This window comes from Anopheles merus, chromosome 2R (genome assembly GCF_017562075.2).
Source record: "Anopheles merus strain MAF chromosome 2R, AmerM5.1, whole genome shotgun sequence".
Taxonomy (NCBI): Eukaryota; Metazoa; Arthropoda; class Insecta; order Diptera; family Culicidae; genus Anopheles; species Anopheles merus.
This window is the reverse complement of record NC_054082.1, coordinates 37,963,104-37,983,880: the sequence shown is the minus strand read 5'-3', so window position 1 is coordinate 37,983,880 and position 20,777 is coordinate 37,963,104. Positions and strand designations below refer to the sequence as shown.

The 20,777-nt window shown below is 44.4% G+C and overlaps 1 protein-coding gene across 9 annotated transcripts in view; it reads right to left on the bottom strand.

Moving 5' to 3' along the window:
• Positions 1-20,777, bottom strand: part of LOC121603419 — a 146,284-nt gene that overhangs the window by 40,190 nt on the left and 85,317 nt on the right. For all 9 annotated transcript variants that reach the window (XM_041932082.1, XM_041932083.1, XM_041932076.1 and 6 more), the window contains one exon: positions 9,855-9,977. In XM_041932082.1, the coding sequence (XP_041788016.1) occupies positions 9,855-9,977 (123 nt within the window). The remainder of the gene's footprint in view (positions 1-9,854; positions 9,978-20,777) is intronic.

Here is a 20,777-nt window from a genome sequence, read left to right as displayed (position 1 = left end):
TTAAGCAGACAAAGTGTGTTAATGTTTAGTACTTTAATATTTCGACATAAATTATGAATCAGAGATTACCATATCAAAACAATCTTTAAAAAATGGAATAAAGTGAAAGCATTTTGTCTGCATCTGCATTTTCTATCAGCTTTTTGCGTAATGTCTCAATCTTTGAATGCTTTTTTATTGTTACTTCTATGAAAACTGTTATTTTTTCCTTTTCTACGAACCTACGCCATCGCCTGGAACCGTTCATCAACACGGCAAATGAATGCAAATAAAGATGTTTAAAACAGAGCACGCACCGGGTAGAACGAAAACAGATATCACCCAGACAGTTGGGACAGCTGCTGAGACATCAAAAAACAGGTGCGTCTTGTTCGTGCTGGCCCATCTTTGCCTCGTTACCTTAGCGATCACGAGCAAAGTGCCAGTGTCTAGCGTTTGAGCGCGAGTTCTGTCCATCCGTTTATGAGACATCTTGCTTTTTACCTTTCGTTCAATTTACTCGCTAAAACGCTTTAAGAACAATGAGTTTCAGCGAGCATAAAAAAAATCCAGCCTCCGTACGACAGATGCGTTTATAACAGGGACGCTGCTCGGAAAGAGATCGTGCCAATGACAAATTGCTATTTACTACCTTTTTGCCAGCGCCCTTCTGCTGTCTGCCTCAGGGTTTCGACCGCCTTCCAGCAGTCCAACCACCAAATGGGACACTTTTCTCGGAAGGAAACAGGACCCGCGGACGATTATGCGCCCGTGCCTCGCTTACCCCCTGCGAATGCATTAGTCGCTGCCAGTTGCTTCAGAGCGTTAAATCGGACGTCTTCACTGTTTTCCCGCCCTGTCCAGCGAACGCGCGCGAAGATGGACGCCCAGATGGACGATAATGAATTACGGGAACCAAACGGGGCTCGACGGGAAACAATAATGAATTTATTTTTGCTCAATTTCGTCCACAGCTAAATGAGTTCTTCCACTTAATTTTCTCGCTTCGCTGATGTGTTTCGGTTTTTAACACCACGCTTATTGCGCATTGAGCTTTTCACTTTCCTCCGTAGTCTATGTGTGTGTGTTGTTTTTTTACTGTTTTTGTTTTATACAGTTGCCAATTACCCACGACCGTTCAACGGGCGCGGGCAGTGCGATGAAAGGTAGCTTTGCGGAGGGTGAAAAATAATGGCGCATTTGAGGGTGGTGAGTAGTAAGAAAGGAAACAAAAAGCATGGCCGAAGCAAAGAATTACATCGACCGGACCATCACCAATTTCGATCGCTTCCGAGATTCCCAAGATGGTAAAAGGTGGATCGAAATCGTGCGCAGGACGGATGGCTGGATGGCGTGATTTGATGGTCTCGGAAGAAGATATTTCTTCTCGCAGTGTGGGTTTTTTTCGCTGACTCATTTAACACCCCTGCATACCGTTCGTCCGCGCATCTCTGCAAAAGTCTAATGATGTGTAATTCATTGCTCGGAAACCATGGCACTTAAAATGAAATCGTCGACGTTCGTTAGGACGCTTCGTGGGATGGTACCGGTGGAGACAAAACCACAATGAAAGAAAACCGTACGACCAGCCACAGCAACCCATCAGGCAGCCGCTCCGAACAAAGCGAGGCCAGCGAATCGAAGAGATAAATGAAGCGCGGTGGAAAAGTGAAAATTTTCACCATCGCTCTCCATCGGTCGGTGTCCGTCTGTGGCCGCCGGGGGAACGGATCTTAATTTCCCTAATTGAGAAAGTCAATTTGGTAAGCATGGTTGGTGAGTGTTTCTGGGGTTGCACTGCGGTTACGGTACAGTGCGATATAGACGGGGCAAAAAGAAGAACATTTTCTCTCCTATTTGTTTGGCGTTTTATTTCAACAAGGTACTTCTGTATGCTTTTCGTGATTATTGAAAACGACTTCCATCGAGATGAGAAAATTGGCTTATTTTTATATAAAAAATGCATTCCTTTTAGTCGAGTTAAAAAGTTCCAATCTCACATCCTGGTTGGAATTTCAAACATGGAAAAGGCAAATAAAAACCGCACCGTACCAAACCAGAAACGCACGTACACACAAGCCTTCGACATTGAAATGCGTAAAATGTACTTCCTTCCTATTGCTTAGGAAAATAAACTTCGCATTGCTCTTTGTGATTATAAATTATCTTTCATTGTCGTTGAAAAAGAACCGAAACTGCTAGCTTTCGTGTGAGTGGGTTAAATATTTGCTCATTGAATTAACGTTACAACACGACACCACTACGGGAACGCAACACACACGGGACACGTGCCAGCACGATCTCTTGTTTTGAGCCGTATTTGCTGCTCTGCTTCTCCTGCTTCCCCCAGCATGGCGACGGCTCATCAATCACTCGGGACAGAAATTCGGTCGGTATTTCGGGCGAACGAAACGTTTAGTCCCGGCTCAATCTTGCCCGTGACATGACAGGACACCAAAAGTGTCAAGTGTCAGGTTTATCAGCTCCTGCGGGAGCTCATTTCCTCCTCGAAACGGGGAATAAATGGGCGAACGAGGGAAAGAAAAAAACACACACACTATTCCTCAAGAAAGTCACATGCCGAGAGTGGCCTGGATAATGATGGCACAATATGGAAGCTCAAGAGGTGAGAATAGAAGGGGGAAACAATCCTCCCTTCCGAAACTCACCCTAATGAGCCAAAGCATTCGCTTCTAATGATCGCTTGCCCGAAACGGCAGCCCTCTGGAGCGTGGAAGCTGAGTCTTCGCCCACGAATGCCAAGGACGCTAACGCGCGAACAAACCGAACGCGAAAAAGCTAAGCGAATCTGATTTATCGACCATTTTCGGGGAGAGGGAAAGCAAAAAAAACAAGCATAATGTAGCCTGCTATCGATACATGCCGAACCAATCAACCTCCTAGACTCGTGGCGTAAACTACCGGAAAAGCGAAGAGATTATGAGCTTTGAGACGGTCGAGCCGATGTACGAAGAAGACCTAATTCCGACGGCACTTACCGATAAAGCTGGCAATGGTGATGACCTTCCGCTTCGATTCGTAACAGCTTGCAGTACAGCTTTTGCACAGTCAATCAAGAACCGAGACTGACAATTACTGAACTTATCGATCTGTTTATCAGCCCTGTGCAATCAATGTGAAGTGATGCTTTCTTCCATGACATATTGCCCATGCTGCAGGGAGTTTCTTCCACTTGAATCAGGGGTATTACCGAAACATCAAAGACTTTTACCTCACTCATACAATTGCGGAACGCATTGGGGAAGTCCATCAGGCGTATGACAATCACCATAGCACCGGTCACAGACACCACGCTGAAAGAGAATGTCATCGCGGACGTTTTCCTCAGGTGCGATGACATGCGGATTCGTTTTGGTTTTAGGTACAGTTTTATCACGTTTGATCGTCCACCATCTTATTATTCGTATGTAAAAGACCTCTTGCGTTTATGACATTTACAAAAAAAAAAAATCTTTGCCACCTACCGGGTCCTGAGCACGGATTGACTCCATCAAAAGGCTTAGGCTCCTTGCTGGAATATATACATCCGTTCTAAACGGAATGGTCCTTCATAGGCGTTGTTGCCACCTTTTCTGACAACCAACCGGGTTTCACTGGCTGACTGCTGCCGAGGAGAAGCGATGAAAATAACCGGCTCAAAACGTTTATTGACATTTTAGCGTGGAGACGTTAACAACAGTAAGAAAAAGGGATTGTCATCGGCCATTGCACCTACCCTGATCCATGTCCCTGTCTGTCGTTGAGACGGGTGAACGTGTATTAATAAAATTGTCACTGTCACGACTGTCGCAATCAATTTAATCTTACCTAGTTTCGGGGCCTGTGCGTGCGTGTGTGTCTGTGAGTATGTGTGGGTTTAGTATGATTACAGTCACTGGCAGTGAGAGGAAGTTAACGTCGGTTGCTGAAACGACCAGGCAGTTTGATGCGCTTCCCCAAATTAGGACGATGTGCAGCCGATTAGTTTTGTTCGTCTCATCTTCCGCATAGTTGAGGGAATGGTCAAGGTTGCGCCTGTTGATGCGCTGGAGCACATCGCTAAATAGCAAGTCTTTGTACGGGAGATCCGGATTGTTTAGTGGAAAATAAGGCTGGAGCTGTAGTAACGCAAAATTTCATAACTAAAACCACCAGATGGGCACCAAGTTAAGAAAACTGGTAAATGTTAAAGACGCTGTTTCTAGTTCGAAACATATTCGATGAACAATGCTCTCAAATGTAGACTATAAATTACTTCCTGTACCACTCGTCCTGTGGGAAGACCTGCTGATCAGAACGATTCACTCAAGAAAAATGTATTGGAAATGATTCCTGCGTTGCAGTGGTCCAATTTGGAGCCAAACACATTCTCATTTCTCCAGCAAGCCGCCTTCACATCCCACTCGAAACGTATTCATTTCGAGTCGGTTGATATGCAAATTTATGCTCGTAAAAGTTTTGCGATTGTAGCAAATAAATGTCCGCTCGTTGGGCCAGTGCTAGGGAAGATGAGCTAGATGTGCTCCGACCGCGCTCGTTTGCATTTTCGTTGTATTTTACTTCCGATATCAAAATTGAACAGCCAAAAGGCACATCGAGCATACTAACACTACTGTAGCTGCGCGAGCTGGAAGCAAACGGGAAGCGATGGGGCGGGACCTAAACCCGAAAGCAAACATGCTAGCGATGCAGTTTTCGGCGGCGAAATACATTGATACACTGCCGGCTGGATGTCAATTCGGGGTGGATCGGCACACACATAGAGACCAATCAAACACTGGTCCGCATTTCCAATTCCCACATCCATTGGCTTCGCTGGGTGCTTGGTAGGACGAAGAATCACTTCCCATCCTCGCCACGATTGGCAGCAGTTACAAGTGTGCACAAGGTGCCCCGGAACAAACGGACTTAATACTGCAGTCCGAGGACGGCCAGTGCTTACGTAAGCGGTCCCGTAAGGAAAAGAGGAAAAGTTCATCACTGCCACACGTTTTGGGAGTAACGGTCGAAACGGTTTCTGGGCAGAAGTTGGTTGGCGTTGAATGCGAAAGGAACAACGCGGCAGTGGCAGTGTGTACTGTTGCGCCGAGTAACGCCACAAGAAGAGTCTTGGCTGCCGGGAAGCAAATAGAGCGCATAGTTTATGGCGATCGATTGAGTTGAAGTAAAATCGATACCGGTGCCAGGTAGTTCTACTTGAAGGTGTCTCTTTTGCTGCATTTCTTTGCTTCCGGTGCAGTGGTCTGACCGTGATGAGCAGTACAACGGCAGTACTGGGCGAGATGGTAAGGAGTAGTAAACGGAGAAAAGAAAGTTCAGTTGAAGACAGTGAAGACAGTTTGATTTGCAAATGTAAAGAGCTCACCTTTGCTGTGCTGCAGACTGCGGGAAATAAGAGTGCGATGGAATGGATGATTTACTAACTGTAGCTTTACAATCAGATTGCATTCAAACGTTAATATTCTGATAGGATGCATTAAGGTTCAGTTACTTTGTTTCACATTCTCCAAGATATTCTCCTAACTTCAATATACAATACAGTTGCTCTGAATAAAAGTAAACGCACACACCGAGAATACAAGGCGTACCGAGAAAAAAATGAATCTTATTGAATTAACAATATCCAGTTCCAACTCTGAAAAGGCTTTGCAAAACAGAATCTACGCAACTAATCTCCACTAAATGATGCTTTCTAAGTTCTAGGTTTAGCAAATTTGAAGCAATGTTTGCATTTTGCATAATGTCTTGTGAAAACAACAAAATATGCTGATACGGTAAATAAGGTCCCTACTATAATGCAAACTTTAACGTTGGTAATAGGGTAGAATAGTAAACATCTCGATTACAACAACGGAATACATGAATAGAAAAATAAAACTACATCCGATTCACATGCCATGAAAAGAGCTTTTGACAAACTCTTCACAAAGAACGATACATACACACATTAACATGGGCAAACCCCTAAAACATATTTCAACAGGTTGCATTATAAAAGAGCAAGTCGTCATCATCCAACTCATCTGCCAATCTGCCATCGAGATTGGGCAGCGTCCTACACAAAAGAACCGGCTTACATGGAATTTTGGATGCATTCTAAACAGTCAAGCTTGTCTAACCCTGTACAGTCCCTACAGCCCCTTTCCCTACAGCACTCCTACGATTCTGCCGGAAAATGTCGAAATTTCATCATCCGCAGATTACATCCCAAAATCTGTTCCATCAGCTTCGCCTTCCCTTTTACTCCTGCTCTCGGAGCACTGGGAGTGGGTTTCGTTTTGTTGCCTTTATTTGATAGCATTTTTCTTCACAATATGACGATGACGATGATGATGATGATCACGAACCATTTGCATAGTATTCTGAAAAGCTACTCGGTGGGATGGAAGTGGAAAGGGGGAATGACAAAACAGCACAAGATCGATGTTGGCATACATTGCACATTTTTGAGATCCTTAGTTTGATAATCGAAAAGCAGTGAGCAGATCAGTGAAGACCATCTCAATTTCCAATACAACACGAAAACACAATGGACTTGTAGTGGTACCTCATTAAAATAGCATATGCAATAAGGTATTCACTTGCTAAGGCCGACTTACCAAACAATCGATTCATGGTATTACTCTCTTCTATCTGCTCAAAGTACACGAGAGTACTTAGGAAGTAACTTACCGTAACCCGTCATCTTCTTTCATGGCTCTATTTAACGTGGAATTCGTCCACGTCATCCAGAAGCTCGTGTTTGCATTTCGGATCGCATTTCCAATCAGGACACAGACACATACGACTTTTCTAACACCATTCTGCTCCCATTTGCTTTTACGAAAGTCAGATTTGACCGCTCGGCCCACTACATTCTCGCTCTAAAGCAGTGCTGATGTTGGTATTTCCGGTCTTTATCGAAAAAGTTGTCCCATCGCAGACGCAAGGGAAACGTCTGGCGTGGTGTCGCAACACAACCGAAATACGGCAGAAATTTGGACACACCGTGAAAGCAGAACCATGCGTCCGGAGAAGGACCCCCGCACGAAAAATGTGACCACCCGAACATGGCGGAAGAGGTTGCGAAGGCGTTGCATAAATTTGCATACACTTACCACACTCGGGCACCACCGTGCGAGCTGGTACGAGTCAAGCTTGCAGCTGCCTTTGCACCACCAGTGGGACAGAAACCGTGGGAAAGCTCTTTTTTGTGTATACTGCCGGGGTGGAATGAGTTGATCAGAATCTTGTGCCATTCGGTAGGGTCATGGGAAGGAAGCGTCAACCAAGCTCTCGACGCTGGTGGGAGCACTTGAACTTGATACAGGTTTGCTCTTTATGGGACACGGGAAGCAACATCATGAGCAAAAGCGGTACCACTTCCCAGCCAATGACGGGTGAGCGGCCTGCCCGAACGTCGACATGCAAAAGGCTTATCTCTGTGTCTCTGTCGTTCCAGATCCACCCGGTGTTGTTGTTACGCGCGCCCGAACGAGATTCTTAAGCATTGAATAGCTCGGTTTAACCACCATGCAAGATTGTTCCACCGAAGTCACACAGACACACAGCTGCGTTCACGTGTGAGCACAAAAGAAATCGACACGGCGGAAGGGATGGAGGACGTCTTTAGATGGGGGAAAGAATATTAATGACTTTTAAGAACGCAACCGGCTGGCGCTAGTCTACGAAGCCTTCCCTTAAATGGATAAACATTAATGCTGGTAGAAATGGGAGCGAAGGGATAGGGTGACCACTTGAGCGATCGTTTTGACTTTAGCTGCAGCCGTTCAGTTGCAACATCCGGTGCAGCTGAGGGCTCGCTCAAAACGTGTGCCGATAAAGAGAGGGGTTGTTTGAAAGGAGAGCCCTTCAGTTTTCAGCTCTAATTAGTGTCATCCTATTCTAGAGGCTTTGCAGGACGGATTGTTGCATTTAAAAATCACATTTTTGATCAAATGATGTTTTAGCTTACCTTTAAAAATTGAGTTAAAAAAAAGAATATATGAGTATAGATTTTGCAACGACACACATTTCTTCTTGCGAGAATCACACAACCCAGTACGCTTTCTTTTCCATTCGTGCCGCCTTCACAAGTCAACCCAGTGCAGTTGCGTTGTGCAGCATGCGCGTGGTTCGTGAAAACCTACACCACAATACCATGTAGCAGGAATTTCCACGAATTTGCATCGTTAACATTGGCGTGTGCAGAAACAGAAGCAGTATCAAACCCTGGCATCCCTTGCGCTATTGTGTTTCGCAAGGTGCTAGCGCGTACACACGCAAACTCAACTTCACCGCCACGCGCGCGACCGTGCAGACTTTGTGGCGGCTCCTTTAATTAAACTCCCGTTCAGGTTCGGGTGCATCTGGCAGGTGCAGCAGCAGTAGCAGCAGTGGTAAGCTGCAACCAAAAAATGTATTCCTTTTACCCAACAGCAGCGACGACTCGCTCTCCTCAGCTACTCTTTAGTGAAATCGCACAACTGCACACAAAAACACACACACCAACATGGAAGGAGCGAGAAAGAGAGCCAGTATATCAACGACCTTCCGACCGCGATAAGAACTGTGGAGACGTGCATTCAAGTGGTTAGAAAATAAGGCCTGCCACTACTCGTTAGGCAGCCTTTCAGCGTTTCCCGTGTGTGTGTGTGTTGGGTGTGTTGAGTATGTGTATGTGTACTATTTCTTCTTCCCCTTTCGCCATTCACACAACTGGTAGCACAGCACAGCTTGCACCCTATCATTACGTACGACAAATAGACAGAAGCGTGCTATGACAACTGCCAAGAAGCTCAATCTTCGACATGAAGCTTTCGTTGCACCGGAACCGAGTTGCGTGTTCACCTGTTTGGTAGCAGCGAAAAACGTGTGAACGTTTCACTTTGGCACAGTCGTTGACGCACTCCCGCTGTGAGAAAGCCTAGTTACTGAGGTTCTTTAAAAAATGCACCGTATGCAATAAAATATTGAAATAACTGTGGCGATTTCTTTACCGATAATGATCCAGCATTCACTGTTTGCATATTTCTAGGCATTGACTGCGAGCAATAAAACAAGAAACAAAAAGGCGAATGAAATATGCAAGAGATGACATGTTCCAACAATCAGCACAACGTACAGATGGAGTATCGTAGGTAACTTTGTGATAGTCGTAGACGACTACTCCACCTATTTTGTAATATCCTTTCGGTTTCTAAAACAGACAAAGGCATCGAATGAATCCTTGGTTTTTGGATTCGAATAGCTCTGGAGGAGTTAAGGGCATGATGAAGCAACAATAAAGGGAGCTCAAGAGAAAAATGACCGTGTATTAATACCGTGATGTTATAACCACTGACTGCATGGTGAAAGCGTTAGTTTGATAAAATGATTTTGGTTTTCCAAAAGCATCAATAGCAGCTGCTTAAGTCTGCCTATAAAAGTCGTGAAAGAACGTGGGATATGCCATGGTTAAAGTCGTCGGTGGGTGTCCTAATATGGTAGGCAGGTTGGGCCATAGCAAGATAAATATATATAATAGCAAGACGTGTAATGTGGTAAAACGAAACTTAACGATTGATTTAATAAATTTAAGCGTAAGAAAAGAAGTGGGTTTTAATTGGGTTAGTAATCACTATTGGTTGATAAATGTTAATGGCTGCCTAAACAGAACTATGTGATTCTTTCTTATTGAACCTATTTCTAAACATAATAACAAATAGCGAACATATTTTTTATGACACTGTTGATATTGGTTTAATCCATAGATTATTGCGCTCCGTAGACGTCACAATGAAGATTATTTGAAAACAAAAAAGAAGGTTTATTCAATACTTATCTTCTCACTTCAAACATGATTCACGAGCAGCAACGCTTGAATCACCTACGGTAACGTGCAACTCGTTACTTACCCGGTACTGGGCCACAGACGCGCGGTATAATCTCGAGAATTGCTGAGCATGATGGGTCCTCGAAGCACAGCTGTCGTGCTAATATACAATTTAAAATAGCTATTGCAGTCTTAATATTCGATCCTGCGGGAGAGAAAAGGAAAAGACAAACATATTAAAAAGAGTTAGTGAGAAAGTTTTGTTGCGCGAAATGAATTTTTGAACACTCTCCGTCGGCCATATTGCAAATGCTTGTTTTTTTTTGCACCGTGTCGGTTGTTAAACAAATTAATAGCTCTATGAGCGGTAATTACGAGCGAAAAAAAAAATCCTTCCCTAAATCCTCTGCCCTTGTGCTTTGAGAGTTTGTTCATGAATGTAACTCAGCTACACCGATGTCCGTTGCATTAGACGCTGGTTACGTTGCTAGCAAGGATCGTGAAGTTTCAAAACGCCGTAGCGGGACAGGATTAGCATCTAGCGTGGAGAGGCTTTAGGCGTGATTTCTCTGCACTATTTTCTACGCTTCTAGACCATTTTGCACCGAGTGAAGCCCATCAACGGTAACTTAAATACACACACACATACACACGCTCATCATGTTTGCCCATGTTCCACCGGCGACTAACCGTTATTGCGTGCGATATACTATGTGTACAAGCGCCCCGGTGGAACGCGGGGTAGTGCGTGGACGAAGCACATTACCCGTCAGCTGCCCGCCGTTGTCGTGCCATTCGGGTCCACCAGCCCTCCACCCAGTCCGGACGAATGTGCTTGAGTCTGAGCTGAGCTCTGGCAGTAATCAATTCACGCCTTCGTGCAAACGCGGTCACCACCGGAAAGACCGTGGTTGGCTGTTGATTGGCGGTGCTAAAATTAATACACCCATCGGCGAGGGGTTGTAATTCTTTTAGGGAAGGCGGCGTAGGGTGTGATGGTCCACCGGCAGCAACGTGCACGTTTCGAGCGTTTGTTATTTTTTAGCGTGATATTTTGCGTTATCGGACTTTGAGAGGGCGCACGGGGCGAAGTCTTTCATTTCGGTGCGCTACTACACGCTTTTGCTGTACCGTATTTACATGTCACTGAAGCCGAGTGGTTCTCTGTTGGAGGAGATTAAATAATAATCCGACTGGACGAAATACCCAACCGTAATAAGGTGTAAGTTGAGTAGTGATTTTTTATGTTAAAAGGCTTATCCTAAATCTTGTCTAATTTCATAGATGTTAGTTGTCAACATTGTGCTTGTAAAATGTTTATTTTGTTATATTAAAACTGTCACTTATTAGATTATAAATACAAAGTTTCATTGGAACAATCTAATTCAAAGGATTATCAATTTGATGAGCTAGTCGGTCGTTATTTTTAGAACCATTTACCAAGTAAAGCTAGTACCTGGAGACATTTATTGAGCTTTTTTACAATATTTTTGTGCTGTACTTTTTCCAACCCGAAGGCACATTTTTGTTGCATGCTAAACAATAAAAGTGCAATCGGATAAATTGATTCTAACACTTTGTTGGAATATGCTTTCTAAAATCTGTGAAAAGTTGTCACATTGAAAACAAAGTACATCAAAGCAAACGCTTTCATTCACTAGCTAACTAAATTGATAATGTATTTTATATTTGTTTTCAATCTTTGTTGTTAATATGGAGTAGTATATAGGGTCTCAATTGACTGTTGTTGCCCTTGACAATCATAGCAGCAATTGGAAGCACAAGTGAAGGTATAATGAAAGGTTACATTACATCAAACTTAACTCAAACTTATGTTGAAACTTAGCAACCCCATTAGTACTTTTTCTTGCTTTGCGGATTGCATAATGATTTGCACAACAACAGCAAAAAACCCTCCTTTGAAATGATTGAAAACAACAAATTTACCCGTAGAAGTGAAATTTCTTTTCAGTCTACATTCGCGCCAACCAAAACGGGAGCGAGTTACACTTTGGCTCGCTTCATCAAGTCAATAATAAATTTAACGATCATAACAATGCCACTTTATGACTGTGTGACCCCGACCTAACCCCCTCCCTACGTCAGCAAAAAAGGCTACATTTTACGACTGTTACGAAAGCGACGGATCGATTGCCTTCCTTACAAAGCAGACCATCACCACCACCAGCGCCACAAAGTAACCGCAAAGGTGAACGTAAAGTTTAATGCGAACAAAAAACCACTCCATTCCCAGAAAATGACGGAATGCGAGGCAATGAACGGAAACATACGGTCTATGTGTGTGTGTGTGTGTGCGTCTCAGTGCGAACGTGGTGCGTTTGGTCGTGAAGGTAAAGATGAAATCACCGCGATAAGACGTAATCAAAGCAGCGCGTAGAAACCAATTGGTACCCTTTTTTCCCGCCATTTTATTTGCGTTGCGTAAATTGGCACATGGTCCCAATCTCTCCAGGGCAGTCGTAGGCATAGCAGCAAAGCAGGGTGTTTCATATCGGTGTACCTATTTGTTGCGGGTGCGTGGCTAGGCCGTGCGTGTGTTACTACTTCTTCTCACCTCATCACCTTCGATTATGCAAGCCGTTCAGGGCAGGGAGGGAAGGTTTTTTTTTCGCTCGTTTTTGTTATTGTCCTTCCCATCCCTGTTTTAATGACTTCCTTTACGCGTGGTACATGCGAATCGTTCACCTTCCGGCACCGTTGGCCGCACCGTGCGTAGTAGTTTTGCGAGTTGACTAATTGATTCGGGACCTGCCCGATCCGGCATGGAGCCGAACACATTCTACACATTCCCACCACATTTAGTACCACATTTCGTGTTTCTTCTACGTTCCAGCCCACCGGCCCACCCACCCAGTCTCGGGGGAGACTTTACAGTCATCTCGGTTGGCTAAAAAGCGCTTGCTAAATGACTTCCCAGCGCGTGGGGAGCGACTGGATTATCGACCGTACCGAATTACAACCCAAACAACAAGGACGAGCTGCAAACTTGCCGAGCACGCTTCCTTTTTGCAACCAATGCTCCGGGAGGTTTTACATCAGTAGTCTGCGTCGGTGTCGTCCCAAAGGCTTACTTGCACTGTGAGGCTACATTGTTATCCCATTTGAACTGCTTCATTACATTCGCTCCGCCCTCGTCCTCCCCGACCACGAACACCCAGACAGACTGGGCGACCGCGAACGAACACAGGCAACCTTACATCCGGTCGTGCTGGGTATGTGTGTGCGTGTCTATACGTACATTCGTTTGGGAGTGTGTGTGTGTGTGTGGTTGGTGGAAGTATGTCAGCATTTCTGACAACAGTTCACGAGCTTTCGGAGCATCCCAGCTTGGCTCCAACCAGGAGAATCATGTTTTCCCCGTAGAGCACACCGTAGAGGGCAAAACTTTTCCGTACTTCCTACATGCAAAACGTCGCAACCGGAGCTGAGCGAGCTGGCTTCCCCGATGCTCCCGTCTCACCTCGTCGGCATTTCCCTGCTATTTCAACCGAGGCTTTTGTTGGTTGCCGGGGAGATAAGGGGGGTAGGAGTACGAGTAAAACGGCATAAAATACACAACCTTCGACGCACAGGGAAAGAGGTAGCTCAAGAGCCGGTGAGGAACGGCAGTGCTCATTCAAGCGTGTAATAAACATTTTATCACCTCATTAGAAATTGGTGTGCAATGGTTTTGCTGTTTCCGGGACTGGCTCCGTAAGACTGTGTTGCGAAACTTTGTTCCCAGGCTCCGTAAACTCGTCCACTCGTGCACTGGGCGTTGCTCGACCGAACAGTGCCAAGTAGTGACCGGTCGTAGATGCTTTTGCTAAAAAGTATGTCCACCTCTGTGGTTCTACATCTTACTTCTAGCGCAGTCGTTTGGTTCAGAATTTCAGAAGCATCCGAACAGACTGTCCAATACAGAACCGACAGTGGGTGGCCTGTCTAGCTGTCTAGCAGGAAGCGAAACAATCCGTTTGTTTGTAACAATGAATAGCGAAGCGGGGTTTTGTTGGGATACCTTTAACACCACGTACTGGCAACAAGGCAACAAGCAGTTAAACTAGCAGTAGGTGTGTGTGTGCGTGTGAGTTACAGAGAAAGATAAATGGCCTAAGAGATCACCTGCTACCAATGCTGGAGCCGGAGTGTTTTTGGGTTGGCCTGTGGGTTCAATCGTGAAAATCGTGACCGGAAAGAGAGCTAACGTAACACAATTCCACCGCCAAGGATGCGTAGTAGGCGGATCTTGCGGGGATGAGTTCGCTCTAATCTTTACGATTATGGAATTTGCTGTTTGTTATGGAAAGGTGCGTCGCCTACAACCTATACCAGGTTTATGAGTGTGTGTTTATGTTTGCAGTGAAATAATTAATGCTTGTCATAAAGTCATATTAAAGAGAAAGAGACAGAATTTAAACGATTAAGCGATTCCGCTTCCCCTTTTTTTCGTTCTTTAATTTAGTTGTAGAAAAAAGACATAATTTTTCAAAACAAATCATTCTATTTGAACAAATTAGGATCTATTCCCTTTTCTTTGACATGTTTGTTTTAAAAAGAGACTATTGGTGCATCCTACAGCCTCATCTCTATGCTTCTCCATCGCATCGTAGACACGGCAGTAACGAAAGAAGGGCATGGTAGCCCTATGCCCTATCATTCGAATCACAGCTATCAATGTTGTACTATACAAACGCCATTCACAACAACGGTGGTGATGATTTATTTTGACGATTCTACAGAAATCCCTGCTATTGCACGCAAAACATCGTTCTAATTGCAACGTTTGTAACCATTTCGTTGGCATAAAACCAAATAATTGCAGCAAAATATGCCAGCCTTACAGGGTTTTCCATTCCAATTAACAACTTTCCACAGTCTACTAGCAGTCTACACGTTCCAGCCAAAACCAAAACACCCGTGCCGCATCTGACGATCTGAAGACGACAATTGTGAAATTGAAATGGACAGTGTACCAAAAACGGCTTGACTTGTTTGTAAGTGGTAGACAATCGTGTTTTTCAAATCGAGGAATGCTAGTAGACTGTGGACAGTTGTTAATTGGAATGGAAAACCCTGTATGTGTAATATACCACGCCAGACAACACACTTAACATCGTTTCAGTAATTAACAACGCCTAACACGCCGGTAAATCAAATTACATGCTTTAAGACTGCACTTTCTCTATTGGGACTGCAAATAGTGTCAATCGCATTTTCGTCTATCCGTGCATGAATTGTACGACAACGCATACATACAGGTGGTATGTTTTCAGCAACACATCAACACGTTCAAAAAACACAGCACTGTTGTTAAAACGGCATGCTTCATTATACGCTGTTGGTCGCTATAAGTACCGGCACTCCCTCACCAACACACATGCACACAGAAACTGCAATAAAAATCAACTATCTGAAAAGAGTGAAAGCGTGGTGAGACTTGCGACTAACAAAACACTGTACCGGAAAGCCAAGAAGCGTGTTGTGTTTCATCTCGTGCACCAGCACAATCCACTATCTATCTCTACAAAAAAGCTTAAAACCAACACCCCAGATCGTGAGTGTCGTGCTGAATAGTAAAAAAAGGTTGTCACCAAATAGCTAAAAACATCATAAAGTGAAAAGGTTAAGTATGTTTTCGCTTTCTTTTGTTTTCTACGAACTAACCTCCCCCTTTTGGCACTCATTTTGTGCTGCTTTCAAAAAACACCTAGCCTTGAAGTCGTTGGACATTCTACGCTTTTTTGTTGTTGTTTTTGTTACCGCTGTTTTTCTCTAACAACCTTTCGACACTTGCATTCAGGCCGTTGTCGGTTGGAGAATATGATGCGCTGCTCTAGTGAATCCTTTCATGAAGCATTCATGACATGAGTAAAGAATCCGTGCTGGCTTTTTTACTTTTCTTTTTTTTTCATTCATGTTAGAACTTGCAAGTTCCTGTTCCTGTTTTATAAGCTGCTTTCATCGGAGAAGCTACGTGAATGTTGTCTCATTATACTTTCATTTCATTAGCTGGTTATATTTGTATCCTTTTCATTTCCGGAGAATTGAATGCCTGTAATTGTAAGCAACAACATCCTTGGTCAAGTTGAATTGTTCTAGTAAAATTTTCAAAAAAATAATGTTCTAAATTCAGGCAAAAAAATGGTGTTTATACTCTGATCAGCTGGAGTTCAACTCAAATCTTGTATCCATCTATCGTTATGGAGGATCACTCGTTAATGAGCTGACTGATTTTCAAGTCTTTAATTGCTGATTGCTTTCCGAACTACTTAAAACCTTTGCTCTTGGCCTGCTTACCTGATATTTATGTTTCTTTTTTTGTTTGCTTACCCATGATTTGCACCGACCCCTACCGGTAAGTATTGACCACAAAAGTCAATTAGGTGAAAGCAATCCGTAGCCGAGTAACACCCGTCGTGGCCGTTGTTTGTTGTTCTTCTAAGCCGTTCCTTACTTTTCACCACTAAACCCAAGCAACAAAATCAACATGCTTGCTCGCTCTGCCAGGTTTGGTGGTCTGTTGGTAAAGAGCGTGAAAGCATGTTGATTTTGCTGCTTGGGAAGCGCCGAACCAATCGCACTCCCTGCGGAACTGTGGCAGCGGTATGAGGCATACGGTAAATTAAACAAACGAGCCCATTCACCCCCCTCCTCGTAAAGCCTGAGCCGGAGCAACCAACCCGTGCAACCCGTGTTTCGATTTCATCTTCGAGACCCAATACAAAAGAAACCTTTTTTGATTTCCTTAAAATGCGCAATAGCGGTTCCGACTCAATTGGTCCCGCCTAGACGGTGGGTCGCTTTAACTCGTACCTTCACTCGCAACCCTTTTACCGGCAACTGCCAGCCCAAGCACACCAGCGACAGAAAGGGGGAGGGTGCAGGGGTCAGTCTGTGACGATCGTTAAATAAGAATTTAAATAAAGCTTGCCCGAATGAGTGTGCCCCTCCGCTCGCTTCCCATCGCGCCGTTTCTTTTGGGGTTTTGTTTACTCGTGCCATCCCGTTGAGGGTTGGATGTTTTGTGTGTGTTTCGCCTTTTATTTTACAATTCCTGCCACTTTCTACCGCAGCGCTGGGTTGAGGTTTCGAGGGAGAGAGGGGAAATTTAAGAGGCACGAAACGGACGCCCCATCCCGTCTGCGTTCCAGCGCTCACAGTTTATGTTGGTTTAATTTGATGGGATGGTATTTTCTTAAGTGGAAGAACGCTTCCATCTTCTGAACTCGAAGCGATGCTGCGCCGGGGGTGGAAGCGCTGTCCTCTGCGGAATTGCACAAACGGTAGGAGAAGCGTAGAGCAAATACGGTGAAAAAACATCGTACTTTATGTACACGCACACACACATACACACTGGTTTTCACCCAACAACCAAGAAGCGTTTACATGGATTTGCCTGGAGACGCGATGGTAACAAATACGGTAAGCAACGGATTGAGCTGATGAAGACGATGAGGACGACCAGGACAACAATGGTAGTTTGCAGGGACGCACCGTGTATCACGCGTACATTCCGGCTCAGTGCTCACCCAAGGTCAAGAAATTCTCTCCTCCCCCTTCCCTCCCTCCCCCTTATTTCATCTCCACTCCATTTGAAGTCGCTGTCGAAGGGAGCACAGCGAAGAAACGCTCCACGGGAGTGCAGTGACGGTGGCTTCCAGTTAATCAAAGAAATTGAGGTCGACTTTTTCCAGAAGTTGGAGTGTTTGATGGTCTTGTGAATTTTAAATGCTAGCACACGCGTTTCATTGTTTCCCCTTTTGCAGGGTCGTCGATGGCAACGATGCCCGCCAGAATAAGAGCAGCAGTGTGTGCAGGTAGTGGGAGTGCAGAGTGTGCGTGTGAGGGTGGTGAGAAAAATGTAACCCGGAACATGGATGCTTGCTCCATCGGAAGGTTTGGCAAAGCGGGGAGGGAAAAGAGTGTATAAAGTTTATTTGCCTGTTGGGGGCAGATGAAGAAAGGCAGGGCAGGTACGGAAACTTTACGAGAGCAAGTTAGAAAAGGTTGCTGCGCAACCAGTCTCTGGCTTGATTCGGCAGTTAAAAATACGAAGCGTTTCCGATGCAAAAAGGAGAACCACGTAGAGGTGAAGAGTTTGAGCGACAACAAACCGCACCGAAAGTTGAACACGCCGAGGTTGATTACGAAATCATAGCCAAACCGAGCGGCCAAACGAAAGCAGTAACGAAGTGCCGGCGTTTGCATTGATTTTTGACTGTAACGCAAATATACAACTTCAAGTAAGGTTGCCTTCAGACCGTCATTGACCGGTTGGTAAATTGATTTTTTTCTTCAAAATTTAAAATGAAAGCTTTGGGGAAAAGAGAAGACTAGTCGGAACGTGTGGGAAATGCTCAGTGCGCTTGTTCTCAGACCAATTCCTGCGGTGCTGTGGTGTGCGGCAGAAGAGCAGCAGCAGCAGCAGCAAACATGATTTATCCATTTGAGCGCAATAAAATATGGAATAAAACGTTCCCTCGGTCCATCGTGTGTCAGCATGGTTGCAGAAAAGTGCCCGTTTGTAGTGTGGTATGGTGCGAATGAAATGGCCGTTGAAAAGTGACCTTGACAGATGCAAAGAGTGTGTCGGTGAAGCGAGGCAATGTCATTTGTAAAATTCGTATGAATAGTTTGCTTAAACCTAAAAAATATAATTAAAAAAAGACATTTACAACAAGTCCTTTCTTTTACAGAAAAGAAGAAATTTATATAGTGTTGTTTTATAAAAAATGTTGTTTTTGTAAACAAACTGCTTAAATCTTGGCTCGATAATAAATCTGCATCGTTCTACTGTGAATAAATACCGAATCTGATCATTAGCTATTTTATACTGCTGAGAGGACAAGGAACGGCTTTTTTAGAATTATTGGTTGTTATTTTGCGTGGAACCTGTTCAAAATTTGAAGAAGAATCACAAAATCTGCTCTACTACGATTTTATGCTTGCCTTTCCACGAAATGCACTAATATCATATCCACGGATTCTATAACTAGCCTCATTAGACATCGTTTCGTAGGTTACGGTCCTATTGAACAGAGGGCAAAGGGAATCAGTAGGCACTAATTAGGCTAATGAAAGCTACTTCTTGGAACTTTTATTCGGTTAGCAAACGTTTTACGCGTCTTATAATTTTATTTCAAGTTTACCGAAAGCTTAAGACATTTTGCCTTGAAGCTTAGTGTTCTTGTCTCACAGAATAGTTTTAATCTTTGTGCTTACTGTTGTAGTTTATATTGAAAGATATATTAAAACGCTATTAAAGAACTAACATTGTCGAGCTGAAGTTTCTAAAGTACTTCAAATTTTAAAAAAAATTGTTTGCATGGTTTTTCATGATTCGCCGTAATAATATATCTTCATGGCTGTGTGTCCATTGGGCTTGGAAAACCGCCATAATTTTCAATATTAATTTCAATGGAGCTTAGCACAACAACTTACTGACAGATAACGTATTACAATGTCGGTTCAACTTCAAAAAAAAAATTGCTAGACTAACTAGAAGGATGTTTTTATCTTGTCCCTCTTTAAAGCTTCTACTGCTGTATATCCTTTTTCTGTTCGATTAAATGGAATGACAAAAACACTTTAACTTTAATCTAATCATCATCCTTTCAACAATTCTCTCACCTGACCCGAACAAGAATCAAAGGTAGGAAATGTACCACGCTCGATGTAGATTGCCAACAATTTCTCTAATTGCACATCCAAATGAGTGCGTCATAACCTTCGCAGTGCTGTGGTGCTCGATTCACCTTCTTGGACACAGAGGACATATTTGAACGTTTGATCGGATGTAAGCAAACTAATCATCAACCCAAAACAAGATGAAACCATCCAGCACCATCCCGTAACCTCAAGCCAACATCAAAAGGCCAACTTGAGTGGTAGGGTGTAGAAGGCACTGTAACGCCAAAGAATCAACTCCCGGCACAAGTTTTCCTCACTTTTTCTATGACACCATCCCACCAGCTCTTCCGTTCGAAACAGTCTCTTTTGCACAACTCCACCCCTGTGAGGAAGTGGGGAGGCGTAGGAGGAAATTGTGCACAACATTTATAGCTGGTAAAGATCGAAAAGTGAATGAGAAGTTTCCAGCACCGCGTGCACATCCATTTCCCCCTTGCCTGGCCCATCGATCTGGATCGACCATTCTTGGCGCCCAAGGTTCGAAGTGAAATTGAGCAGAGAAAAACGAAACCCGGTAAGGCCTGGGCTGGGAGGAAGGACCAGACCGTAGCAGCTGGCTGCAAAAAAGAAGCACCAACCCCTCCCTTCCCATTTTCACTTTTTGTCCCTTTTGCCATGAAGCGGCCCAGTCACCAGTTTCGTTTCTCGTTTTCCCCAAAGATATGAGCAATTATTAACTTTTGTTTTTGCCTCCGTCCCCGTCGGTCCTTTGTGCGGGTAGAATGAGACAAATGCAAACGGATGGAAAGGGTGGCCCTGTATCGGGAAATGCCATCATGGGGCTTCGGTTGAGTGGCACGCTCTGGGACTGGGGCTGGTGTGAGCATGAGATGAGTTTTGGGAAAAGATTCCCCACGCGCCTTCCCGTCTGCCCGTCTGCCTTAGCATTCCTTTGCCACAATTCACACAGCGGTCGACCAGCGATGATGACGATGATGGTGTACACGATGATGATGATGATGATGACGATGTTGTCTTTTCCCGCCCGACCAATGTCGTGACCCCTTCGTACCGTCCCACTAGAAGTACTTTCTGGTTTTTGAGAGCGTCGAAACTTCTTCCGGGGGTTGGGCCCGGCATGCTGACGATTTTGTTAGAGTTTCTACTAAAAATCCTACCCACACCCGCGTCCCGCGTCACCCATTTAGTCCAACTCAGTACTTCACTCTCCGCTCTTTCCCCACCTTTGGGTTAACTAGGCCTTCAACTGCTTCCGTTGTCGATGCCTAGCGAAAGCGGGAGAGCCCGGTTTGGTTTTGGGTGAACGAATTTCGCCTTCCGATGAGACACGTTGCCCCAGGAAGCTCATCTT